This window comes from Phyllostomus hastatus, unplaced genomic scaffold (genome assembly GCF_019186645.2).
Source record: "Phyllostomus hastatus isolate PE091 unplaced genomic scaffold, TTU_PhHast_1.1 phas_scaffold_46, whole genome shotgun sequence".
NCBI classification, from domain to species: domain Eukaryota; kingdom Metazoa; phylum Chordata; class Mammalia; order Chiroptera; family Phyllostomidae; genus Phyllostomus; species Phyllostomus hastatus.
In genome coordinates, this window is record NW_025334032.1 from 24461850 (window position 1) to 24489600 (window position 27751).

The window sequence follows — 27751 nt, forward strand, 5'->3', positions numbered from 1 at the left end:
GTGGGGCGGGCTGTAGAGGCCGCGAGTCGCGGCGATCTTCTCGCTTTGGTGTATACTACAGCGCAGTCACCATGTCCCTGGCGGCTTCGGCGGGCCGGGGCCCGGGAACCGTGTGGTCCCCAACACACGTGCAGGTGACGGTGCTGCAGGCGCGGGGTCTGAGGGCCAAGGGCCCTGGCGGCACAAGCGATGCGTACGCCGTGATCCAGGTGGGCAAGGAGAAGTACGCCACCTCGGTGTCGGAGCGCAGCCTGGGTGCGCCGGTGTGGCGGGAGGAGGCCACCTTCGAACTGCCGCCGCTGCTGTCCGCCGGGGCTGCTCCCGCTGCCGCCGTCACCCTGCAACTGACCGTGCTGCACCGCGCGCTGCTCGGCCTCGACAAGTTCCTGGGCCGCGCGGAGGTGGACCTGCGGGACCTGCATCAAAACCAGGGTCGCCGGAAGACGCAGTGAGTGCGGGCCGCGGGAGAGGACCCGGAGCAGGGGCGCGGGGAGTGCGGGGTGGCCTGGGAGCTTAGATCCGTTTAGAGTGATCGGGCCGTCTCGGCGCTGCTGTCTCAAGAGGACAGACAGGGAGAGACCGTTCAAAAGGGATCCCTCCCTGGAGCAATAGTAGCATTTTCACCTAGCTTCAACTTCTTCGGCTGTCCCGCTCCAGCTCTCCTAGTGTGTGGGCTCTGAAAGCTGGGAGGGGTACCTGGGGCGATTTTGAATCGGCAAGACCTCGCTCAGCGTCTGGAACTTAGTAAGCACTTCATGAATTTTTGATGAATTGAAAATACATGTGGGCTGAAAATACATGAATTCCTGTAGTGTAGTTAGTGTGTATATTTATTTTTTTAATTTTTAAAATGTTGTCCAAGTACAGTTGTCTCTATTTCCCCCTCACTTCCCCCCCACCCCACCCATCCCCACATCCCCCCTCGATCCTGCCCCCCTTTAGCTTTGTCCATGTGTCCATTAAACATGTTCCTTGATGACCCTCCCCCTCCCCCTCCCCATAATCCAGTACTGTGTACATTTGATATACGCATTAATTATGTGGAAAGCTTCCTAGGTATTTTACTGTACTCGACCAGGGCACAGAGAGGATTAACTGGGGGAGTGAAACCCACTGACACCCTGGCTCTAGAGGCTCATCCAGGGACGGAACAGGGGTATTACAGTGTGGGGTGGGTGGAGGTGAGGGCGGGGAATGGGAGTGCGGGTTGCCTGGTGATGGCTATCTCCCACCCCCACCTTACCCTGGCCTAAGGGATTCCGGAAGAGAATTTGGCCCTCCCTTCCCCCCTCTCCTCCCCAAAGAATGCTAGAACAGTTTGGTCTTAACCTTCAGACCAAAAAAAATATTAACCCTGTTTGCCTGGGCTCCAAATTAGTTTGAATTTCCCAGTGATGTCTGGAGCCAGGCTCTGCCCTTGGCCAAGCTCAGCTGGGAGGTAGGCGTTGTTTTTCTTTGGAGTTTGTCAAGTTGTGTCCCTGGCCCTGCTCCCACCAGATGGCTGTTCACCTGTAGCTCCCAGTCAAGGGTATCTCACTCCTGCAGGGAAAGCTGGGCAAAACCCAGTTCACTCCAAGATTTTACCCAGTTTTTTGTTCTCTTTCCTAGGTGTTTGGAATGGAACATTTGATTATACATCTAGTATACCAAAAGCTAATCTTACTTAGCTTTCTTGACTACTTGCTGGAACTTACATATGCAAGCCAGGATTGTTGCCACCTAGCCCCTACAGTTTATGAAGCACGCTGATTCACATTTTGTGTTTTAAATGTAGACAGTATTTTAACTTTACCTTGTGAAGGAGACGGGAAAAACTAGAGGGTTTGATGTTACCAGACTCCTTTTTCTGTAGGGTGGGTCCAATTTCAGCGTGCATGCTTGCAAATATAATACCTGATTTGCTTATCTGGCCAAAGATGAATAGGCATTTCTGAACTCGAATCAGATAAAAACAGAGAGCCTTGAGGTGAGGATGGATGGGGTATCTTCTTGGCATTAGCTTACAAGCCATAAGGTGATTAGTGTCTTTGCTAAGGAGGGGCTGAAGCCATGCTCATTTTTCATTTTATTAAATGACATCAGGGGCCTTGGGTTGGCTTCCTTTTCAACTTCAACTGGGCGCCATTAGCGGCTCTTTGTTTGGTCCCAACCCAAGATGTGTGGATATTATCATCTGTTTCTTATGGGAACATTTTATTGTCATGAAAGACAAAGTGCATCTCCCTGCCAGAGATGGGGACTCCATGTTCCCCTGTCTGGTACCTGCACTGGTCCTGACTCATTGTTGGGTTTCAGGCTGCTTGATTTCTCAACACCCAGGTTTCCCTATTTATGAATGGAGCTCGTTGCCCAACTTAATTAATGTTTGTAAGCTGTTTCTGGGTTCCTGGATTAATATAGATTTTAAAAGTTCTGGTACTGCTTTGTGAGGCAAGAAAACCCCCCTAAGCTCCCTGTTTCAGGAAGGGTTTAGTCTTTGCATCTTCATTTTCATCCTCTCCAATGTAACCCTAAACTGAGGTGGTCACTTCTATCTCTATTATATGAGCTGATTACCACTGAGTCACAATATCAGCTTGTAGGAAAAATGGTGCTTAGTGGATGGGCTTTTTCTTTTTTTTAATAACTGCAAACGAAGGCTTCTTTGCTTCTCTAGTAGGAGGTGAAACTACAAGCTTTCCATCTATCACTTCCTGGGACTTTCCAAGGTGCTGGGGGAACCCAGTTAAACAAATTGTCTGAGGCCTGGGCCCTCAAGAGAACTAAGATTTGGAGAATGAAAGGTGGAATTTTAACAAACTGGTTGGGCTAGGAAGTAATTTGAGCTAGTTATTAATGGTTTGACTCTACCTCAGACACTGAAAACCAGAAATAAAACAAAAGCTCATGCCCTGGCTTATGTGGCTGAGTGGATTGAATACCAGCCTATGAACCAAAGGGACGCTGGTTACATTCCCAGTCAGGGCACAAGCCTGAGTTGTGGGCCAGGTCCCCAGTTGGGGGTGTGCTAGAGGCAACCACACATTGATGTTTCTCTCCCTCTCTTTCAGCCTTCTCCTCTCTTTAAAAATAAATAAATAAAATCTTTTAAAAAATAAAGCAAAACAAAAGCTCCTATCTTGGTCTATAGGTCTGTGTATATGTGCGTGTGTTCATCTCTAGCAGAGGAGATTGCTGCTATAGAGTGTGACTTTCGTCATGGGCCGAGAAGCTGCAGGTCAAGGCATTTAGAGCTGACTGTGCTGATGTGTGCATTTGTTATCTTGATAAGCCCTCATCTATCCTGTCTTCGAGGAGTCAAGAGAATATGCTTTTTATAATGACTCAGCTTCTGCGGGCCTTGACTTTAGTGTGATGACACATTTTAAAAACACCAAACAGGGGCAGACCTGTAGGATAGGGTACATTCAGTAGGGCAGAGTGCACATGTGGCCCCTTTACTGAAGAAGAAATAGGAATGAATTGGTTTCACACTTACACGCATCTGTTAAAGACCTGGGGCCCCGGCTGGGACTCCGTTGAGCCTCCAAGGTTCATACAACGGTCATAAAAGAGACATGCATCTGAGAGGCAGAACCAGGTGACTAACAGGTAGGGGTCTCTGCTCAGTTCTCTAGTCTCCACGAGAGTGTGGTTTGGGTTCCAGACTGATTAAAAAAACTTTTTTAGGATACTGAGAGCAACACAATTTGGGGGAATTACCTGTTGAAGATAGATTAAAATAAATATTCAGGCTGGTGACTGGAAGGCCATTGTGTAACTCTCCTGAAACTTAATCCTGGAATCGTCTTCCAGACAGGAAGAGAATGAGTGAGTGGTGGAGAGTCATTTTCCTCTATCCGTTTAGGCTTTGAGAGGGAATTTTGTTGTATATGAAAGGATTCGGGCATTTATAAAGGTTCACTACGTTGAAGGACTAAGTGTAGAAGGGTGCTGTAATAAGTTGCCAAAGCAAATTTGGGTCATTAAAGAGGAATAAAGAGAGTTGTTTTTCTGGGAGCGTTGGATGCAGAGAAATGACTTAGAAGACCGTAGAGATGTATAATTCACAAACTATAAACAGTCGGTATATGTGCTTATACCTTTAGGTTTCCTAGGCATACTCTTCAGTTGTTTGTAATAGAATGGAACATTTGAGCAACATGGGTAAGGCTTTCCTTTCTTGGGATTCCCCTTAAAGATACCATTGGGCCTTACTGGAAACCCTCCTACCTCTTGCCCAAGTCCCAGTCCCTTCCCACTCCACATAGGAAACTGGTAGCTCAGAGTCCAAGAGCGCCGTCTGTCCGCTCTGGGACGAACCCCAACCTGCTCGTGGCAATGCAGTGAAGTGACCAGGAAGGGGGACGTTCCCTCAGAGCCATTTTTCTGGAGCTATTACAGATGTTCCCTTGTGCTTTTCATGGTATGATGTGATGATAATTTTATTTGTAAAACATTCAGTTAGCATGGGGAAAGTTCTAACTGCCTTTCCCCCTTTGTCCTTAAAGTTTATCCATGCTTTTCATAAATATTGTTTAACACCTACTATGTGCCAGGTACTGGGTATACAGTGTAAACAATGGTGACCGAAACCAATGCGATTCCTGCTTTCGGGAAGCTCGGAGCCTTGGGCGGCTGGTGGTGGTGATGGTGGAGGGTAGAGGCATTAAACAAATGAACACGTAAATAAATAATCGTGTATAATGGTAAGTACTGTGTGGGAAGAGAACAGGTTCTCATAAGAGAAAAGAGCGGGAAGGACATGATTTAAAGAAGATCGCAGATAGCCTTTCTGAGGCAAAGACCTGAAGAATAAGGAGTTTTTCTAGTGATGAGTAGGGGAAGGAGGGCTGATGCGGGGGCGGGGGGACCAGTTTGTGCAAAGGCCCTGCAGTAGCTGGAGAGATTGTGTAGATTGAGGGCTTTACTGAAGAACAGTGGGAGCCAGTGAGTATTAAAAGCATAGAGGTGGTGTAATCCACTGCTCAGAAATCTCTGTGGCTGCTGGGTGGAGAATGGCTTTGCAGCAGGCGTAGTTTGGAATCAAATAAACAAAATAGGGGGCCACTGCAGTAATCCAGGGGACCAATGTTGGTGGCTTGGACTAGGTTGATGGCTGTGGAGATGGACAGAAGTGGGTGGATTTCAGAGATACTCTGGAGGCTCAGATGGTATGGCTTGTGATGGATTGGATGTGGGTGGGGGCGAGTGAGAGGAAGTGATGCGAATGAACAAATGAAATAGGAGAGCTTGCTGTTGACAATGAACCAGGAAGTGAGGGCTGCTTTCTTTTCCCAACAGTCATTGCGCTAGGGTGAGGTCACCATCACCAAGACAGTTTTGGGCAGTGACACCCGTGAGTTGAGTTGAGTCTGCTGCTGGAGTGCATTAGTGGGAAACACAATTAAAACTAGGGTGTGTATATGTGTGTCTTCAAGTATTTACAGTTTTAATACAGGCCAGGTCTTTGTTTTGTAATAGTGTTGCTGGTATAGTTCTACTGGTGTGTTCCAACACAGCTGATGAAGTCACTACTTCGAGGAATGTAGGACTAAGAAAAGGGAAAAATAATATGTAACATTAGGAAAAGTAAACCCATAAATGGAAAATAAAACTCTGGAGGCAAGTAAGCTAACCGTTTAAACGTTTTTTCACATTAGGGTATGTAAGTGTACAAGAGACCTGTGCTTTCCCCCTTTTGCTTAAACTTCCTTTTGGTTACAGACTTCTATTGTATGTCTATAGCTGCCATCAGTGGGAAGGTTTTTATAAATAGTATCTGTCATTTTAATTGTAGTTATTAACTCAAAAGTGTTGTAATTACCTTAAAAGCAATACATGTGCTGATTAAAATGCCATCAGCTCAAACATATTTGCTGATATCACTCTTCCTCCTCTTTAACAATAATCTTAGATCTATTAAAATACTTACGTTTTAATTGCCATTCGTCCTAGAAAACTGTTCTCACTCTGTACTTTTGGAGGGACATTAGCTCTGGTTTAGCTCCAGAAGGATTAGGAAACCCTAACCGTAGTGGAGAGTGTGATGGGAGGTCGTTTTAGGCCTTATCTTCACCCCAGAGCAGTTCCCTGGGTGGCCTCTCTTTCTGGGTCTGGTGTAGATCTCTGAATTCCCAGGCCTTGGAATTCCGACAAAATCAACAGTCGGGCTCTTGTATTGCCTCTGAAGAAAGTAAGCCCGCTGCCAGGATGATTTTTCTGCTCCCCTTCAGGTGGCCCGGGTCAGACCTGATGCCCCAGCTGGCCCCAGAGGAGACCACGCCTGGCTTTTATCTGCTTCTCCCTCGTCAGGGGCAACTTTGGTCTCGTTGTTGCTGTGTGGCCCATCTCAGAGCTCACGGTCTCTGAGAGTGAGCGCATGTGTGTGCGTGTGCCTGTGCAGTTCCTTAGGCACGGGCAGGCGTGTTTGCCTGCGTGGACATGGAGAATGGTTAAACCTTACATTCAGTCCGGGGAATTAAAGACTAGAGGTGTCGGAAGTGCGAGGCTAAAGCTCTGCTTTTTCAGTTCCCCAGTTTGTGCTCTTTCTGAACATTGAAGCAGCAGGTTGCCTTCTGCAGCTTGTTGGCTAATGATGCTTTTGGCAAAGGAACCACTTTTAGTCACTAATGAGAAAAGAAATTCCTTTCCTTCAGGGAGAAGTCTGTATGTAGATAATCTGTTAGAAAAAAAAAAATCACGTGCTAGTCTCCAGGGTGCCCCCCAGGGACACATTTAGGAATGTGCTTGTGGAGAGAGAAAAGGCAATGGTAATTAAGTGTCTTTTCCTGAATGTTGGCCTCTGAATGGAGAGGAGGGAAAGCATTTATAAGAAATCCTAGAAAAATGTGTCTAGAGGTGTGGCTGCTCTGCATACTTCACTTTTAAAAATAAGTGCTCTTTAATTAAAATGGACATGGCTAACCTAGGTAGAACAATTAAGGCTTCCAGAAAGTCTAGCCTGAAAAGGCCTCTTGTGGTCAGGAAGAATGGTGTCCTGTGTGCAGAGACCAGCAGTAGGCTGGGTCCTGGGATATTTCCTCAAGGGTGTGGCCCGCCACAGCACCAGTCCTGCCGGGTTTTCCTTTTACACTCATGGAACTTTTCTTCTTTTTTTCTTCTTAAAGATTTTATTTATTTATTTTTAGAGAGAGGGGAAGGGAAAGGAAGGAGAAAGAGAGGGAAAGAAACATTAATGTGTGGCTGCCTCTCGTGCGCCCCCTTACTGGGGACCTGGCCCACAACCCAGGCGTGTGCCCTGACTGGGAATCAAACTGGTGGCCCTTTGGTTCGCAGGCCTGTGCTCAATCTGCTGAAGCACACCAGCCAGAATTGATGGCACTTTTCATTTTCACTAGTCATTGGTTGTGAAAACAGGATTGCTCCCTTGATTGCAAGATAAATCATAAATACTCTGCCTCTTTGCCAGGAACTCTCATAGACAGGAGTGTGTGAATCTGTTTGTGGGGTAGAGAGTAGGCTGAATGTTTTTAATGTTTGTCTTGCTGGAGTTTGTTTCTCTTTGTCCTGGTCAAAAGATGGTGAACCAAAACATTGCATTCTCTTTTTCCATCCTTAAAATCTCTTTGCATGAGTGATAAAGGACCCCGTGGTTGCCATGACACCGTTCAGACCAAATAGAATACATCAGTGGCATTTACATGTGAGCTGGAGGTGAGACACCTGATCTGGTGGTACAATATTAACATTTGTGGCTTTTTGAGATACAATCAAGTAAAAAAGTTGGTCAGTAAATGATTGCAAGGGTGGACTTACATGGTTAAAAGTGCATTAATTTTTCTAATTCTTAGAGAATGTTGAAATGCTGTTGCTTGCTATTCCCTTTAGTCTTTACCTACAAGGAGTCTAATATTGCTTTCAACTCAGAAAACATGTCTTGAACCTTATACTTCAGTGAAGTATGCCATCTTGGCATATCTCTGAAATAGTTTGGAAGCCCTCTGTTTCAGGTCTGTCCTACCTGTGTAGAAACCCTGAGGACTATTAACTAAACCTCTTGGTAAGTTATAGAAAATACACACCGATCATGGTATTTTTAAAATCCCTATATGCTTTCTAATTTTGGAAATCGTGTAATACAAATTAATTTTGTAATTGAGTCTTTTCTTACCCTCTTCAAATGCAAATTGTTGTTATTTAATGGATGCTTGGATGCCTAGTCAGTCAGAACTGAAGATATCTTAAATTCCCTTTGGAGAGCCATCTGAATGGGGAAACTGGGGAATGTATGCACTTCACAGAAGCTCACACAGTCATTACAAATGACGGGTATGGAGACTGCAAGATGATGAAGTCTGTAACACACTGCAAACAGAATCACATGTGTACTTTGGCTACAACTGAGTAATAATTACAGCTAGCACTTACTGAGTGCTTATTAATACCGGGCACTGTTCTAAGCCCTTTACATGTATGAAGCCACTTACTCTTCACACCCTCATGAGGTAGGCGCTTTACCCTGTTTCAGAGGAGGACCTGAGCCACAGAGAGGTCATGTAACTTGCCTGAACTCTCTCAGCTGGTGACTGTTAAAATGTGCAGGAAAAAGACTTCAAGATAATACTTTAAAAGGTAATAATGGTTGGATTGGCATGAGTGTGAGTCAGTTTTTTTAAAAAATTTAAAATGTTTCTATAACCTGTTTTGATTACTTCCTAACAGAATGTCGGTAGAGCAAGTAATATAGAAAGGACTAAAAATCATTTTCAACCTGCTTTTTCTATACCATGTCACTTGCCAACTTTTAGAATTGAGTTTGGAAGCTACAGATAGCCTTTTGGTACTGCTAGAGCGGCTAAAATGAGGGTAAAAAATGATCTATTTGCTGCTGTTGTGCTTTACCAGTTCTTCCCAGCAGCTGACAGTGGGCAGAGGGGAAGGCCCTCCTGGGCAGGGGAGTTGGCTGGTTGGTAATTCCATATTCAGAGTTAGGTCATGATGACCAGCCACCTTGGTCAATGACAAACTGGTTAAACTACTTAGCTTCTGGAAGGTACACACCGCACATGTTTTATAGGTCATAAACATTTCTGTCCCTGTTTGCTGTGCATTGCTCCTGGGCTCCCAAGAGCAGAGTCTGGACATTTTACCCGTCACTCCTTTGCAGAACCCTCATAGGTGTCCGCAGCTGCTAACCTCACATGATTTTCAGCCTTAGTTTTATTTCCTGGGGAAGACAGTTAAGGAACTGCTTTTTAAAAATTTCTTCACTGGAGAAAGATGAATGTGTCCTCTGTCTCAAAACACCACGTCAGGTGCTGTTTTGATCTTCCTGCGTCTTCCCTGGCCTGGGGCCGTAATCCCTTGGGTCATGATGCACAGTCACGTTGCTTGGTTATGGTGGAGGTGACGCATGCTGCAAGTCACGGGTGAGATTTTGCAGAGGGAAAGGAAACAGGCAGCCCACCACTAGCCCTCGAGTCCCAGCTGGACCCATAGACGCGGCTCCCTTGAAATTAAACAAACGCATTGAAATGTTGCGCTAACTGGTGAGCTGGGATCTTCCTCTGCATTGCCTTTTCTGTGCCCAGTCCGAGGATACAGTATTAGTTCATTCTGCTGGATCCCTAAGTAGGTGGTTCTTGTAGCCCCTAGGGGTTTAAGCTAGCTGCTGACCGACTGTATTTGCGTGTGAGTTCTCATCTGTGATAAAATGATAGGATCTTTTCATATGTAATTATTTTTTCATGCCTCAGAGGTAGAAAGAAAAGGCAGCAGTTGTGCCAGTGCCACAGACACTTTGTGACATTTGTGAGCTCACTCTCCACCCCATCCCTGCCCCCCCCAGTTAAGTGTTTTAGGGCAGAACCTGGCCTCTTCGTTTTGTGTTTCCAGTGCCCAGCATGTAAAACCATCATGCCTCCGAGTCTGCCCTCAGGAATGTTTTGAGGGGAAAACATGCTTGCCTCATCGGCAGAAAGATTGTTTTGGAGACATACCAGTCAGTCCTTCACAAGTGCAGTCCCTGGTCCGCGGCGCCTCCTGTTTCCCCAGAGCAGGAGCTGCACTGCCCGCACCCTGCCGCGTTCACATTCCGCATTCCGCGGGAAGGCCCCTGGGATCCGCTTGTGTTTGAGAAACTCCACGTTCGGAGGCAGATCAACCCTGAGAATTGGGCATGGCTGGATGGTTTCATCTGTTCTCGAAATGGCCATGGCAAAGCCCAGGAGACTCGACAGTGCACATCTGGGCAGTAGCTCCCGACCTGGCCACTGGGAATAATGGGGTGGGGGGTCCTGCGTCCTGCCCCTTTCCTTCCTCTGCCCAGTTCATGCTTTTTCACATTTCCTACTGCTGTTAATAAGGCTTCTTTTGAGAAGTGTAGACTTAAATGCAGTTTTCTACACCATTTTGTATGATTTGAACTTTTAGCCTATGCCTGTTGTTACTTAAAAAATATAGTTTATATGAGTTTTCTGTCACTTCTTATGTATTCAGAGATCCTTTTAAGTTTTGAAGAACTGAATTTCAATTATAGGTAAAAATCATTATTTGCTTATGGAAGGGATCATTTGATATTTTTTGATAGGTTTCAGGGTTTTCCCAGGACAGGGTTTAAAAATAAACTTGCTACATTGGGATTATGGCTTTCTTTCTATTCTCTGCCCTTTGGACTAGGAACCCAGCCCTGATTTCTGAGATAATGCAAGGTTTCTGGGCCTACGTGAAAGGTAATGCTGAACACACCCACGCTGACATCACATGCTCTGTGGCCATGCTTTAATATTTATGAACCACTGCAAGGTGCTGGAATTAAGTGAACTTAAAAGCAAACGAGCCCTGACCTGTGTGGCTCAGTGGGTTGGGCATTGTTCCGCAGAGCAAAAGGTCGCCAGTTTGATTCCTGGTCAGGGCACGTGCCTGGGATGTGGGTTCATCCCCAGTCAGGGCGTGTAGGAGAGGCAACCAATAGCTGTTTCTCACATCAGTCTTTCTCTCCCTCTCTTTCTCCCTCCTTCCCCTTATCTCTAAAACTAAATTAATAAAATCTTTTTAAAACGCAAATGAACAGAAACACTTAAAATCGAATTGATGTTTTAAATATTAAATCCCAGTTACATGTTCTGGTTGGGGATTCCATAAGGTGATTTATGGATCATGACTTCCACTGTTGTTATCAAATTATACTTATGTAATATCCCTTGGATGATATTGATAATAGGAGAAACAATTCCCATCTTCCTCTCTGGCTTTAATAAACCCAGCACAGGGTCGGCTTTAGCTCAAGCTGTTTGTTACTTCTTCATGGCAGATACTAATAAACCCAGCGCAGGTATTTAAAAATTCTGCACATTTGCATGGGATGCTTACCTGCCTCTGATTCTGTCTGCTCTTTACCTTCTTAAATAGCCTGATGGCTGTTCTTGGCTACTTGGCGTTTGGTTTGTTTGTGAAAATGAGCAGACAGGACCCATTGGTGAGGGGCCTGTTCATACCTCCTGATGGTGTTGGAAATTTCCAAAACAAATCCCACTTTAGTGCCTGGGGATTGAACCTGTGCATCAGGTGATAATAGGCCCTCAGGGAGGATTCTAGAGTTGGCTGGAGATTTGCTCAAAGTAAACAGCCCTCAGGCACTGATATTTTCGGAAAGGCGGGCCTGGTCCCCAGAACTGTCAAGTACTCTTTGAAGGTCTGTCCTGTCTCCACATGCCCTGGGTGGGAGGTGACACTCTCTGCTGTGGCTGCTGTGGTCATCTGAGCCCCTTACACTCAGCTTCATCAACTTCCGCTTTTCAAGGTGCCTACAACTGGTATTTACAAAAGTTAGCCACCCTCCATCACCAAGGCTACCATTTAGCACATGACTGTCAGAAGAGAAAAGTACAAATAATCCTCTCAACATCTGAGTCAGAAATATGCAAACGATTCCAGGCCAGGCCCTGGAGAACGCTCTGGACAGACCCTGGCCCGGCAGAGGCCCCGTTGTCCATCAGGACGGTGCCCCACCTCCCTCTCCAGCCTTGGACTGTGGTTTCAAAAACCACAAACTCAAGATTTCTCCTCAAGGTCCAAAATCAGAGCTCACGTCATTTTCTCAGATCTTGGCTGGATGTTGATAATGCAGGTTAAGATCTCTTGATGGCTCTGTACACTGGGCCTGACGAAAGCTTATGGTTTAGGATCAATGGCAAGCTATGGGGAGTTTTTCCCCTTTCTACTTTGATCTTAGGACGTTTAAATTAGAAGCGGAAACTTTCCCTGAAAAGAGTTTAGATTCGAGCCCTCCTCTCTGCGTGTTTCGGAAGGCGGCCCACGGAAGACGAGTGAGGAGAGGGTGCAGGCAGGAGTCTCGGTGCGCGAGAGAGACGGGGGCTCTGCGGAGCGGAGCCGGTTCGGAGCCCACTGGGCCCCTTAGCACTTGCAGCACCACGTACTCACTTGCGGGCTCGATCTCTTTATCTGTCAAACGGGTAGAAGACCTCATTTTAGAGATAAAGAGATGTCATTCTTGCGAGACTTACCCGAGGATGTTTCTCCGTGTGTGCATGCCAGGTATGCTGCAGTGGTGCTTAAGTGTTCGATTTCTACTTCCCTCTGCTCCCTTCCTTTACGGGTAGGGCCGGCTACCCCAGTGGGGGCAGTGCTCTGCCCTGTGAGCACGGCAGGCTGAACGTGAAAGAGGAAATTGTGCTTGTTTGGGCAAAACCATCATTTCCTTAAAGCCCACGGCCCTCAGCTCTTAAATAGGTCACTGAAAAGAAAGTCAGATCTGGGTTCTCAGTTTGTGAAGGTGGCCCTGGGGCTGGCTGTCAGGAGGTCACGCACTTGGAGCTGTGTGTTCTGTCACGGATGCTGTTCACATTCTTGCAGTTTCATCAGCTGGAAAATGACGTGGGCAGATCTCCTTTTTCTGAAGTTGGTCTTTCAGTGGAGTCGAAGTGATATATCATTTGCCATATCTTGAAGTGGTTTGCAAATGACCAAGAGAAATACTTGAGTAATGTTTGAAGTACTCCCCCTTTTTTCCCCCCTGATTATTAAGCTAGGGAAGAATGCGTCCTCTCAGTCTTTCTCTTTAAAAACACTGTGGTAAACAAATTACATAACAAAATGTACCACTCTGACCATTTTTAGGTGCACAGTTTTGTGCTGTTGAACACACCCACGTTGTTGTGCGACCATCCCCGCCGCCCATCTCCAAAACTGTTTTACTTGCCGTGACTGAAGCTAGATCCCCTCTAAACACTAACTCCCCATTCACTGCGCCCTCCACCTCTTGTGACCGCCGTTCCCCTTTCTGCCTCTTTGCCTCTGACTGCTCGAGTTGCCTCGTGCAGATAGAATCTCTATATGTCTTTACTGTGTCTTACATTTCCCCTGACTCTCTGGCAGGGACCTTTCTATAAGCTCTTGCTTTTCTCCGAGATTCACTTGTAAGTTTGCAGTCTGTCTTCTTCACTATTTGTGTATTTGTGTACGATCTTTGCATTTTCGCCCCGTTGAAGGAAAATGCCACCAGTCATAGGACATGATTTGATGGAGTGTTTATTTATTTTATTTTTAGACATAATACTATTAACTTAAGATATTAGGTGATGATACGCTGAGTACAGAATCAGATCTTCTCTTTGCCTAGTGGATGGTGCCTCAGAAATAAAACTACTACAAGTTCTTTCTTCATCCCCCACCCCAGTCTTGTCTCCCCAAAGAAGAGAGCACAAGAATGTGTTTGTGTGCGAGACTGGTGACTGCAGAGAGGAAAGGCCAGTTAGTGGGGATTGTGAACACTGTTTTAGTCTCTTCAGCCCTAAGGTAACCTCTCGGCCTTTCTCCTTGTAGGTGGTACACCTTGAAATCCAAGCCAGGAAAGAAGGAGAAAGAGCGAGGAGAAATTGAGGTTGACATCCAGTTTATGCGAAACAACATGACCGCCAGCATGTTCGACCTTTCCATGAAAGACAAGTCCCGGAGTCCGTTTGGGAAACTGAAGGACAAGATGAAGGGGAAGAACAAGGACAGCGCCTCAGACACCGCCTCAGCCATCGTCCCCAGCACATCACCTTCGGTCGACAGTGATGATGAGTCACCTTTGAAAGACAAGAAAAAGAAGTCAAAGCTTAAGACCTTGTTTTCCAAGTCTAACTTGCAGAAAACGCCGCTCTCCCAGTCCATGTCCGTCCTGCCTACGTCAAAGTCAGACAAAGTGCTGCTGCGTCCTGGAGACTTCCAGTCCCGCTGGGAGGACAACGACGAGGATGAGTCCTCCTCTGCCTCGGACGGTGAGCCTCCGCCGCCTCCTCCTTGCTGGGCCTCTCTTCCTCGGCTTAGCTGCCTTTGCTTTGCGGGAGAAAAGACAAACACATCTTAAGAGAAAGATTGTAGTTCAGCTTCTCAGTTACTAAAACGACAGTGGCGGGATGACATGGTGATTGGTTAGGATGGGGATGGGGGACGGTGGTGGCCATGATGATGGATTGTCTGTGTTAGGGAGCCTTCTCTGTTCCTTAGCCCTCTGGCTTCTAGGAATGTATAAATTCCTTTTCCAAAACGCCTGACTTTGTAACTGATGCACATTAGTTTAAACTTCTGGAACTCACAGAATGAGTGTATCCAGGGTTTTGTTTTTTTTTTTCCTTTAAATTAAAGGTGAACCCATAGAACATTACTGATATTTCATTAATTCATCAGGTATTTATTGAACTCCTATTATTAGACTTAAATGTCATGGGACACGCCCCTCATAAAAGCTGAGGAATCCAGTTCCCTGAACTTTGAATTAACTGTGTATCTTGAACTGCAGTTTCAATGATCAAATTCCTACTGTTGTCCAGATCCTGCTACTCTACCAAGAGTGCTGCCCTTTCTGTTGGCTAAGTGCAGGGTTTCTCAGCTCCAGCACTACTCACAGTTTGGCCCAGATGACTCTTCGTTGTGGGGGGGCTGTCCCATCTATTGTGTGATCTTTGGGAGCATCGCTGGGCTCTGTGTGCTCGCTGCCAGTGGACACCCCCACATAGTTGTGACAGCCAAAAAGGTATTCAGACACGGACACATTCCACCCCTTCCCCCAAGTGTTGAACCACTCGTTTAACTTACTCCCTTTCTTCTTTGTTTTTCTTCCCACAGTCATGTCTCACAAGAGAACAGTAAGTGCAGATCCTAAGCAGCTGAACCAGATCAACTTCAGCCTGCCCAAGAAGGAAGGGCTCTCCTTTCTGGGCGGCCTGCGGTCCAAGAACGACTCCCTTTCCCGCTCCAACGTCTGTATCAATGGGAACCACGTTTACGTGGAGCAGCCAGAAGGCAAGACCGAGACCAAGGACAGTGCCTCTTCTTCCTCCCCATCCCCGCAGGGCTTCAGGAAGAAGCATTTGTTCTCGTCCACAGAGAACCTGGCTCCCCGGGCTTGGAAGGAACCCGGGGAAGCGGGCGCGGGGTCTTCTGACAAGCGGCTCTCGGAGTCCTCCACAAAGACCTCTCCGAAATCCATGACCCTGCCGTCCTCCTGGCTTCCAGTCGGTGGGGACGTTCGGGAAAACTCAGCCCCGGCGAGATCCGAGGCTGCGAAAGAAGCCAAAGAGAGCAAGAAGCAGGAGAACAAGAAGTCCTCCCTGCTTTCCCTGGTGACAGGAAAGAAGGACGGGGCGAAGGGCAGCGAGGGCGAGGGCCCCACTGCACCCCCGGGGAGGGAGAAGGAAGGCGTGCTTCGGGAGGAGGGGCCGGGGCCTGCGGAAGGCCTTGTGAAGGGGCCAGAGGAGGACGCAGCGGCCGTCGTCTCCGGGCGGGGAAAGTCCCTGAACCCCTTCGAAGAAGTGCAGCTCACAGAACCGGAAGCTGACCTAGGGCCCAAGCCCGAACCGACACCGCTTGTTACCTCTGCCAGGGCTCCCCAGACCAAAGCCGTGAAACCTCGGTGAGTCTTGGCCCTTCTCACGCCATCATCAGACCCAGGGGAAAGCCACGGGGTGCAGCAGATTCCGGGGGGTGCACGTTGCAAATGCCAGGTTTCGGTTGTGTGTGCAGGACCTGTGTTTGAGTTCTCACACACCTCCTGTCCAGGCTGATGTTATCTTTCCCCCTTGCACCGTGGCACTGGTTTGCTGTCATCAGAGACGCTTGGTTCACTCTCGAGCGTGCATGTGACAGTTCTCTGTGTTTACTCTGCATCTCGTTGCGAGGGCCTGAGTGAGCCCCGGCGGTTCTGCTTTTCGGCATGACTCACCTTCCCTCCCAGCATCTCTGTGGTCTGGGGTGGGAGAGGCTTGGTTTTAAGATTCTGCTTGCTTTGATTTCACAGGGACACACAGATGCACACAGACACACAGAGACTGTGGCTCTTCAAAATCTGCGTGTTGCTCGTGGCGCATCTTTTACTGCTTTGAACCCTTTAGATGCTTTTTGTGTGTCACCAAAAGAAACTAGGCTGTCGCTCTACCTGGGTCTCTCTGCTTCTGTTGGAGAGCCCACTGTGTCGCAGATATGCTTGGTGATAACGAGTGTCCCTTTTGCATATTGAGTGGTGTTGTGTTCCTTTTTTTAACTTATTAAGGTACTGCCCCAAGTATAACAGTAAGTTCTCGCCTTTGAATGACTGTATTTTTTACATGTTTTCCGCCTCTCCTGCAGCATCTGCAACTGACCTGCAGATTTTATCTTGTCCTTTTTGCAGACTGGAAGTGTCTCCAGAGGTTCAACCCACAGCCAGGCTTCCTTCTTCCCCTGACTTGCTTCCCTTTTTTCCTGCTCTCCCTTCCCGTTCTGGTCAGATACCTGTCCCTTCCCAACTGGGGCTTGAGTCAGAGACACAGTCCTCAGAATCTCCTTCTGTCTTTTCCGCTTTCTCACCTCCACTAGCAGCTCCCGTTTCCACATCCACTCCTATTAAAAGCTGGCCTTCCATCGACCAGGGCCAGGCTGGTTCTGAGGAACCACCTCTGCTCCTCAAAGCGGAGTTGCGAAAGGAGAATTTAACGCAAGTTCCAAATACTGTTTCTCATGCCCTGGGATCACTTCCCAAACAGCCCCCTGTTCCCGTGTGTAAAGGGTCAGAAGAGTCTCCAGGGAGGAGGACCAGGGAGACAGACGTGGAGAAGAATACGAGTGGTGATGGTATAGAGAAGCCTCCCCTGACGCAGCCTGAAATGGGGCAACAAGAAGAACTGCTGAGATTTCCCCCCCAAAAACAGCAAGACTATATCCCTTCACCTGATGGGGCCTGGGAAGTAACAGCTGCCCTTTCAGTGAGAAGTGGCAGGATGCAAAGCCCAGCCAGGAAGCCTCCGATGCAGCTGAACACAGACCTGGAGAGTCCGCCTGGGTCTTCCGAGGAGAACAAAGTTAGGGGTGGTGGAGTGCCTTCCGCAGTCAAACCAGCAGTGCCTCCTCTTCAAATGGGGGAGTCGGCCTCCTCGCTCGACTCCATGAGTCGGGGACATGAGGAGGTGGGGCAGAGTGTGGATGAGGGCTGGAAAAAACCCAAGAAGCACGTGTCATTTTCCGAGCAGCTCTTTACAGAAGAGGCGGTGGAGAAGTCCCCTGGACGGGTGGAGGAGGATGGAAGTAGCACCCAGGAGCTGAGGTGTGAAGGGGCCGCCCCCTGCAGTGTGTCTGACGGAGAGCCCGCTGAGCCGCGCCATGCAGAAGACTCCGAGGGGGAACTTGTGCCTGAACCCAGGCCGCTGGATTCCGGTGTGCCAGGTGCCATGGCCGATCATCTCCCCTTCCTCTCTAATGAGAAGAGCGTCTCAGAAGGCCCAGTGTGTGACCCACGCCCAGGGAAAGACATTCCACTCTTTAGGACTGAGGAAGACTATACTCTTATGGCTCAAAATCAGAGCAAAGCCAGTGACCATGAAGGTCTGTTATCTGATCCCATGAGTGACCTTCAGTCTGCCTCAGATGTTCAATCCCCAGTCACGGCTGATTTGGACTTAACCCTTCCTTCCATCCCTGAAGTCACGTCAGACGATGAGAGAGTAGATGAGGTGGAAGATGACAGAGAGACAGCGAAGGTGGTGACTTTGGAAGTGGGCGTTTCGTCTTCGAGCACCTGGCCTGCCCATCCCGAGAAGGTGCCGAGTGGCGAGGCAGCCGGGTTGGCGGTGCCCACGGGCAGCCTGCATGACCTCAGGTCGAAAGCAGCTGAAGCATCTGTTAGGGCTTCTTCAGAGCAGAGTGCAGCTTCAGGAATTCGTAAACCATATCTTGGCAGCAGCTCCGGCTCGGATACACAGCTGCCAGGCCCTGGCAATGGCGAGGAGGAAAAACTGATGGGAAACGGGAGGCTAAGGCAGCCTCCTGACTCGGCCCTGGGTTCTGCTGTCTCCAGCCCCTCCTTTTCCGAGCCCTCTCCCGCCACACACTCTTGCCCCAGCTATCCGCACTCTGACACTCACCACACCAGTGCAGCAGAATCTCAAATAAAAGCAACAGCAGAGGGCCTCCCTGGTAAAGTGGAAAATTCTGGCAAGAGGAAGCCGCTTCTTCAGGCCTGGGTCTCACCCTCGGAGACACATCCAGTCTCAGCTGGAACTGGGTCAGCCAAGCACAGGTGAGAGTCGGGGGAGATGGTCTTCATACCTGTGAGCCGTGCCCCGCTTTGCCTTTTGCCTGTTATTATGGCAGGCTATGGAGGTTACTATGGCTTTCTAACTGCACGGATGCCCTAATGGGGCAGGCGCCCACCTGTTTTGCTGGTCGGGCCTGTTTTAAAAGGGTTATCTCCTGTGCTGGGAATACCTCAAGAGCGATCTTGCTATAAACTCCTGTGTTTGTAGCAGGAATGTAGTGGTAGCCTTCAAAAATAGTTTAGGGCTGATTCTGCACGGTCAGACTTGGATCCCTCAGATAGCATAGATGTACTACAGCCAGTGTCTTAATAGTGTCAGAAGCCAACTGAGGTCGAGTGGTAGCACCAAGCAGTGTTTTAAAGCCTCCTTTCTGCACCGCCCAGTGTGAAGCTGGCATGTTTGTTCTGAACTCCTTCTTTACTTTACTGCTGAGGAGCGGAAGGCTTTGCAAGGACGCCCACAGTGGAGTGCTAGGCTGCAGTCGCCTCCCAAAATAAGAGATCGGCTTTAATGTTCTCCCGACATCGATGACAAGGACGAGGGGCTTGTGGGAATGTCAGCACGCCTGGCGCCAGGGGTGTGCTTTGCTGGCTCGCCTATGGCTGCCCGCTGCCAACTGCTTTCATTTCCTCAGGGACGTTGGCGTGTGTTAGCCTGGAGAGGAGAACAGAGCGTCTCGCCACTCTCCGCCCTTGTCCTCCTGGCCGGCTGCCGTCTTTGAAATGGGCAGTGTCTCAGTTTGCGGTTACAGAAAGGTCTAAGGATCCTTTCTCCCTTCTCTTTAGACTTCATCCTGTGAAGCCAATGAACACGACAGCCACCAAGACTTCTAACTCCAGCTTGGGAACTGCCACTATCATCAGTGAGAACTTGATCAACGAAGCCATAATGAAGGTACGTCTTCTCCAAGAAATGGACGTGTTAATTAGGGATCTAAAAAAACCCCCTTATATCTAGAATCACCATTGTATACAGCTCCTCGGGCAGTGGGTAACGCCAGGAGTGACTTAATCATGCATCTCCTGTCTTTGGATAATCTTTGGAAGTCCCTGTACCTGCCACTGAGTAATACTTTTCCCTTATGGTTATGTGGTTATTGTTGAATTTGTTGTGTCTCAAGCAATGCAATTAACATCGGCACTTCTCTTTAACAAGAAGATGTCATGCACCCTCAGACCCATTCAAATGAGATATTTTCATTGTCCTATATCCTTTTTTATCTTTTGGCAAGGATATAAAATTTTTATAGTTGTAATCATTGCACAGATATGTGCAGCTTTTGTAACTTTATTCTGAAATAATTTCAAATTTTGAAACAGTTGCAAGAATAGTACAAAGAAGTCCTATGTACCTTTCATCCCAATTCACCACTGGTAACATTTTACTGGATTTGCTTTTTCATTCTCCCCACCCCTGCTTTGTTCTCTTTTTGTATATTTAGGTTTTTTTTTTTCCTGAACCATTTGAGACTAAGTGGCTTATATCATGCCTCTCTTACCCCTAAATACTTCGGTGTGGATAAATGTCCTAAGATCAGGATATTTATCAAAATCAAGAAATTTTACATTAATGTGATACTCTTTTATCATTTATAGTCTATATTCCAGTTTCACCAATTGTCCCACTAATGTCCTTTTTAAGGTAATTTTTCCCTCCAGTCCAGGATCCAATCCAGGATCACTCATTATGTGTAGTTTTTTCTAGCCTTCTTTGTTCTGGAATAGTTCCTTGGCCTTCTTTGTCTTTCAAGACATTTCTATCTTTGAAGAGTGTAAATCAGTTGTTTGTAGAATTTGCCTGAGTTTGGATTTGCCTGGTGCTTCCTCATGGTTTGGTTGAGGTTACACACTCTTGGCAGGAATTAACTATAGAAACAGTGGGTCCTTCTCAGTGTATTGTATAAACAGGCACATTATATCAGTTTGTAGCAGCCATGGGAGTGTTAACTCCACAATTGATTTCTTTTTAAAATTTTTACTTATTAATTTGAGAGAGAGAGAGAGACATGGATGTCTTGTTCCACTAACTTATGCCTCCATTGGCTGATCCTTGGATGCGCGTGACGGAGATGGAACCCACAACCTCGGCAAACCGGCACGACACACTAACCAGCCGAGCCACCCTGCCAGGGCAGTGCTAACTGGAATGACTTAGTCTAGGTGGTGTCCACGCAGGTTCTCAAGTGTGAAGTTGCTAATTTTCCCTTTACAATTAATAAGAAATGGGTGGGGAATTAATTTCAGACTGTATAAACATCCTGTTCCTCGTCAACCTTTGATTCACAGGCTTTAGCATCCGTTGATGGATATGATGGTTGCAAAGTGGTGATATTTCCATTTCCAGGTCCATCCACTGCACGGAAACACTCTTCAGTTATGTTTCACCCAATAGTGCATCCTAACCTTTTTTGCACATTGCTACTTAATTATTCTTGAAATGGTTATGCCAATATTCACTTGACCATTTCCCAATTATTAGAAATTTAGGTTGTTTTCTGTTTTAAAATTAAATTTATTGAGATAACATTGGTTAATAATATTACATAAATTTCAGCTCTACAACTTTACAAAATGTTTTCTGTTTTGCAAGATGAGTAATACCACAGTGAACAATTTCTTGCATAGAACTTTTTTCCTTCCTTTAGATTATTTCCTTAAGCTCAGTTTCCTGGAAGAATATTGCTAAATTAGAGGCTCTCTTCTCTTTAAAAACCTTGAGCTAACATTTAAAAAAACAAAACAAAACTGGCTACAAAAACAAATCAACCTCCCAGATGATTTCTGCCTGGAGTGTCTGCATGCTGCCCTTCCTGGTACTGAGATCGGAAGGATTTAGAATCCTGCCCTGTGGCAGACCTCTGGTCTTTGACTCATTGTCACATGCTCTGGAGGAGAATGACTTCCTGAGTGACTGGTGACCATTAGTGGGCAAGGATGCACTGTGTTTGAAATGTGTGGAGAGGAATTACCTAAATGACCCCTGGGGACTGTAGTCTGTAAGAAATAAAGTTTATTTTTATTCATGGCATCTCGAAGCTTCATTCAGCCATAGATTTTACAGTCCCGTGGACTCTAGGACGTCAGAGAGTTTTTGTGTTTTTAAAGTAAAGCTTTCTGCTCACGTCTCCTTCCCCCCTGCAAGCATGTTGACAGTGCCGGGTGGTGGTTAATGCCTCTGAGCACACTGTACCTGCGCCACCAGGGGCCGGGCTGAGGTTTCACTGGAAGCTGGAGATCTGAGTTGCAGGTAGAGAGATTGAGTAGTGATAATGAATTGTGGCTGGAAAGAGGTAAGCCTCTTCTAGCCATCTTGCCTTATCTCCCAACTACCAGCTGCAGCCAGAGCTATGTACCTACTGTGTTTTAGCCCTGGCCTAAACATGGGCTGGAACTCCAGAAGCTCAGCTTGGCTGGCCTCTGTGGTTGGGTAGAAGAGGCAGCATTTGTCTTTCTGGAGTTAACAATATTTACTAGGAAATTGGGCGAAAGAACAGCATGAAGGTGATGAAAACTAAAGTCATTTAGTGACCTCCCATGTCCTCTTCCTTTTACTGTGGAATGCAGCTTGGCTCCAAAGAGAAACAACACCTAACTTTCAGGAAGCGGGCCAGAAAGACCCTTGGCTCCCCATGTATTTACTCTTCAAAGCTTGTTTGATCAGGGGCTTATCTCCTGGCCCTGATGAGAGAATAACTCTTAAAACAAAGGCAACTGCTGCTTGGTTTGCTCATGCTTTGGAAGCCTGGCTGTTGTCCCCCCACCTGCCTGCAGCAAAGCTCTTGGTCCTGGACCACACCTAGTAAATACTTGGAGCAAATATCGAAAGTTTCCTTGAGACTGCTCTTGGCTGGCCATATGTTAGATGCTTTGCACTAAGGCAAAAACAATACTTATCAAAAGAATTACTCTTTGGAATGTTGCAAAGTAAGACAGGTTAAAGAAAGACATTGCATAGTTACAGCTATGAAAAGCTAGCTGAATCATTACTATATTGGATTGGGGGGAGGTATTTTTCTTAGGGCCTCCATCTGTTATAGATGATTTATAACTAGGGGTATATTATTTACTCAGGTGGCTTTGACACTTCCCTTTAAAAATAATACAGCCAGCTACATCCGAAAATCATCTGTCCCATGGAAAAAGTTGGCCACCATTTGAATGTACATCATTATTATTACAACTGTGTGGGGAAAAACCCAATGTAAAAATCCTGGGGGAATATGTGATATTGGGCACTGTTGTTTCTGAGCTAATGGGCATTTTCTTTGAATCTCTTCCCATTCATGGCCATTGCGCACTTTCCATAATGCTAAATCGTCTTATAGTTTTTAAGGTCATCACATTCCTAGAATCTAATGATTTCAAAGTCCTGCATACTTTTCCCTTTGGATTACAGAATCTAAACTGAATAGCTGTTTGACAGTTTGTGTGAAATACCTTAAGTGTATGCCTTTTTAATCCTATGCATTTATCTTAAGGAAATGTTTAAAGATATGACCAAGATTTATGTTAATAAATATTAATTAAAATGTTATTATACAATTGTACAATTATTATACAATTGAGAGAGATGGTTAAAATATAATGGAATTTTAAGCATCCATTACAACAGCAATTTTTGCTAAAATTTGATGGGAGAAGACTCACAAAATAGCAAGTTAAAGAAGCTATGAAACTATATTTTGTGTGATATTAAAGTTGTAAAACATACCAAAAAGAAACCAAGGGAAAATAAGAAAGAGACCCAAATGTTATATGTTGGAGTTATAGGTAATAATTTTTTTTCCTTCTTCCGTATTTGAGATTTCCAATGATGAGCAAATGTTCCCTTTATAATTAAAAACAAACTCCTGTTTTCTGGGAAGGAAATTACTTGTAATTCACCTCCAAGGCCTGGTTCAGATGACACTCTGTCTTCGAAGCTCGTCTGATCACCTGTGTGGCAGTGGTTTCTAGTTCGTCCAGCTCAGAGAGCACATTGAACCTCCCTGAACTCTGACCTCCCAAGCGTCGGGTTACGGTCACTGAGCCCCTCTTTTGTATTTCTCTTAGATATTTAGACTTCTTTGCTGACTTTATCTCTTTTTCTCCCCCCTTCTTTCTTCTCCAAAGAAATACACCCCCTCGGACCCTGCTTTTGCTTATGCACAGCTAACCCACGATGAGCTGATCCAGTTGGTCCTCAAACAGAAGGAAACAATAAGCAAGAAAGAGTTCCAGGTTCGTGAGCTGGAGGACTACATCGACAACCTGCTAGTCAGGGTCATGGAAGAGACCCCCAACATCCTCCGAGTTCCGGCTCAGGTCGGCAAGAAGGCAGGAAAGATGTGAAAGGCCGGCGAACGAACGACACTGAGACTTTTCTGTGCGTTTGTTTCCACCTCCTCCCGAGGTCAAGGACTCTGTGTGCCTGATAACTAGCACACAGGCTCCAAGTCCCCATCTCCCTTGTGTGTCATCTGGCAAGAGTCAGTCCTACTGCCAGGAGCCCAGTTAATTATTACAATGAATCTCTTACTGTACATTCCCAGGGTGTTATTTTTAAATGCCACTGTGCCTTATGTTGTAAATACTTCATGTCCGGACCAAAGACATGGTCATAAGATCTGATCCTGGCCCAGAGATTCACGTGGTGCCAGGGGTATCAATAGATTTTCTACATTGGGGTTTCCTTTCTTTGATGTTGAGATTCTAAAATACGTATCCCCCATCACTAATGCTTGGGGTGAAATGAGAAGGTGCTGTGTTACACATCCTTTCTTGGCTGTTGAGTAGCTCAGGTGTGGCTTTTTGGCTGCAGATGCTAAATTTTGATACCACGTCAACCTCACAGGCTTCTTAGACTTGGTCTTGATTGGACTGGAGCAGGGAAAGCCTTTGAGCATGCCTTGTAGATTTAGAACAAGGTGCCTTTTCTAAACATCAGCTTCCACTACTTTCTAGCCTTACAGTGTGCTCTGTATAGGGCCTCAGGCCCTGGAGAAGTGTAAGAGAACGAGGGGAATGAGAGTCACTTTGCACTCAGTTTGGGGGGTTTTGGTCCAAGTCCTTGCATGACAGCAGGGCCCCCGCTGGCTAGCATGGCCTGGTCAGTGCCTTGGTGAGAGATTGGGCGCCCCACGTGCTTACTGAAATGGCTGCACCGGGTACGGAACGATTTTAGTGGGGTTCCTGTGACCTCTGCCCCTGTGCCTCAGCTCCCCGGTTTCCTGGGCGCCTCTTCCTGGCATTTCTCTCCCTTGTTATGAGATTGTAAAGAGCAAGAAGATGATACTTATTTTGGGATTGATGCATTTTAAAAACTAGATTGACACACACATTTTTAAAAATTAGGACACTTGTCCTCTTCTTAATGTGCCAGCTCAGGTTCCTCAGATAGTTTCATTGTTAGTAACCTAATACTGGAATTAGAAGGGTTCTGTATTACTCCTTTTTTTTCTCCTGGCTGTGACAGACTCTCATCAGATCTCCACCTCTCCCCCTGGGGGAGGACTATCGCCAGCCCACGGGGTGGACCGGGGTGGGCTGGGGTGGGCCAGGGTGGCAGGACTAGCAAGTGTTAAACTGGGAGCCTCTTCTTTGTGTGTTCTTGTTATATTGAGGTTAAGAGGCAAGACTGTTGGCAGTAGAATTTCTTTTCAAAATCATGTTTGCTTCAACCTTAGTGATATTGGAGCACTTTAATCTGAAGGATGATACTGTAACTTGATTTATCTAATTAGCTTTTAATTATCTATAACTATTTTATTTAATTCATTCCTACAGTACTGGGGACCATTGTAAACTTCTCAGATGACTTGTATTTTTGTAGTGCTATGAAACTTATTTACATGCCTACAAAGAGAATTGTATATTCACTTGAATTCTGAAAATGTACATGTATATATTTGTTCTGCAACATGTTTTTTACTTGACATAAATGTATTTTGACTGTGATAACCCAAGTGCACTGGGGGGCAGGCGTGCTCTGAATGGTTTCTCCCTTGAAGAGCTGGCGCGGAGATCCGCGCTGTTCAGCGGGGCTGCTGGGTTTGGAGGTTGCTGCTAGGACCTTGGGTGTGTACCTTGGGCGCTGTGTAAGAGGGACGTCTGGGCGGAGGAGCGAATTCCTGTGCTCTGAAACGCCACTTGGGAACTCTGGAGAATGAAGGACAATTTACTTCAAGGGTGTCTGGTTTCTACCACTGCTGGGGGAAAACAGTTCAACTTACAGTATTCCTGTATCTCTCAAAGTGGCTAGCCTGAAGGTCATTAGTTAATAACCGTCCCTGAGGACTCTGCTTTGGGGAGGAATTTATCTAAGGAAAGCTTTAGCCTGCTCTGAGCCATTAGCAGGGCTTGTTGAGCGGGAGCACGGGGACTCCTGTGCCTGGAGACCCGTGCCCGACCTGTAGGAGAACTGGGACTCGAGTGCTAACGTCCCAGCTGCTGTGAATGCTAATCCAATGGATGGGTCCTGGGCGGAGGCTGTGCTCCGGAGAAGCAGGGGCGGCTCTCTTCTCGGCCTTGCCGAGCTGCCTCCAGAAGGAACAGTCAGTACTTTCGGGAAGCATCAGATTAAACGCCAAACACTTGGCAGTGAATTTCAACTGGAGGTCGGCTCCATGAAAAAAATGTCAACTCTTTGCTTGGTTGTTTCATGTCATCTCATTCCTTGGACTTTGACAGGTGTCCTGTCCTTCCCTTTTATTCCTCTGGGTTAACCTTATCAGGGCAGCAGAATGGCGAAGGAGAAAGTCTGCCCTTGGCCACGTGGAGCAGCTGTTGACCCGAGAGGTGTGTGCCTGCATGCACGTACCAATGGGTGCGTGCGTGTGGTCCCAGCTCCACTGACAGGGGGACCCCAGAAGGGCACCGAGGGAGGAAGGTCTGTGACACTCAGACATATGCTGTGCTAAGGGCCAGAGGCAACTGAGTGTTACGTTATGCAGGATCTTTCCTTACTGGGTCCCTTCTCCCAGCTGACTCTTCTCTCTTTTTTAGAACTACTAATAATCCCTCGGGGCTGAAAGATTAATTGTCTTAGGTGGAGAATGAAATCTCCCAGTGTCCAGACCAACCTCAACTCTGTGGTTTCTCAGTGTCTGTTATGTGAGCTACTAACTTGACTTCTCTCTCCCTCCGACTCTCGAAGGATCGCCCAGTGTTTTTGGATTATAGAGTTTTTTCCTGCTTTGTTACTTTGGGAATTTTGAATATCTCTGATTTTGTTCTTAAGAAGTAACCGAAAATTTCCTATGACACTAAATAAAATGGTACTACCTTTTAAAGATTTATGTCTGTGGTTTAGTATGGGTGCAATAAAAATGTCTCTGCCCTCCTGGATGGCTTCCCTTGGTGGTGCTGGGTGGGCGGCCCGTGAGTTTCTCACCCTTGGAGAATCTCTCACCTGCATCCCTACTGCTGACGCCTTGCCCAGTGCCCAGGGGTCCCGGTGCCCTTTCTCCTGCAGAGGATGGAACGCCTTTCTCTACGACACACGCCTCATCTGGGCCTGCTGCAGCGACCATGGGCTTTCCCAGAGCCAAGTGAAAGCTGCTTCTGGCCTTGCATACCAAACATTCATTTTCAGGCTGAACCTTAACTGCAAGAGGAAGGCCCATTTATCGAGTTCCCACCTTTCACGAAGCACATCCATCCCCCGTTCCCCCACTTGGTCTGTAGATTTCTCTAATGTTATACATATGCTTGGGGGCGGAGGAAGAGAAATCCTACATTCCTCACTACCAAGAGGTAACTACTGTTATTTTGATCTGTTGTCCTAGCATTTCCCCCTTATGCAAATAGATACATTTTTAAGTGAAAACGAGAACACGCAGTAGAGCGTTCAGAACATTTCTGCGTGCCTTTAGATAACCTGCAACAAGAACCAATAGTGATTCGGAAGGAGAATCTGCCCGGGCGAACCACCCCCTACCACAGAAGAGGTGTGGCAGCTGCAAAGATAATCCAAGTCACTTCCAGCCCAGGTTATCGTCGCAGCCACTGATGGCGAGAATGAGGACTTGCTGGGGGGGGGGGGGGGGACCCTGTCTCCCACCTCCTTGGAAAACTGTCACAGGGTGTAGTTACCACTCTTGGATCTTGGCCAAAGTATCAGCAGCATCAACCCAGTCTCTAAGCAAATGGAAGCCATGCCTGAGGCTTCTCATTAGTTAGCCTCTTGTGATCTGTGGTCTTCCCTGTGCAGGGAAGGCGGGACCTGTCACTCCACATTCAAGGCTGGCTTCCTTGCGC

The 27751-nt window shown here is 46.9% G+C and overlaps 1 protein-coding gene across 2 annotated transcripts; it reads left to right on the forward strand.

The window, feature by feature from the left end:
• Window positions 1-26784, forward strand: RAB11FIP1 (RAB11 family interacting protein 1). Of its 2 annotated transcripts, XM_045821337.1 has the most exons (6): window positions 1-448; window positions 13786-14225; window positions 15073-15859; window positions 16616-18496; window positions 19301-19409; window positions 23627-26784. In XM_045821337.1, the coding sequence occupies exons 1-6, from the start codon at window positions 72-74 to the stop codon at window positions 23843-23845; spliced, it is 3813 nt and encodes a 1270-aa protein (XP_045677293.1). In that variant the 5' UTR covers window positions 1-71; the 3' UTR covers window positions 23846-26784. The 2 variants fall into 2 exon arrangements, with proteins under 2 accessions (XP_045677293.1, XP_045677294.1); XM_045821338.1 differs by lacking the exon at window positions 16616-18496.
• The last annotated feature ends 967 nt before the right edge of the window (window positions 26785-27751 follow it).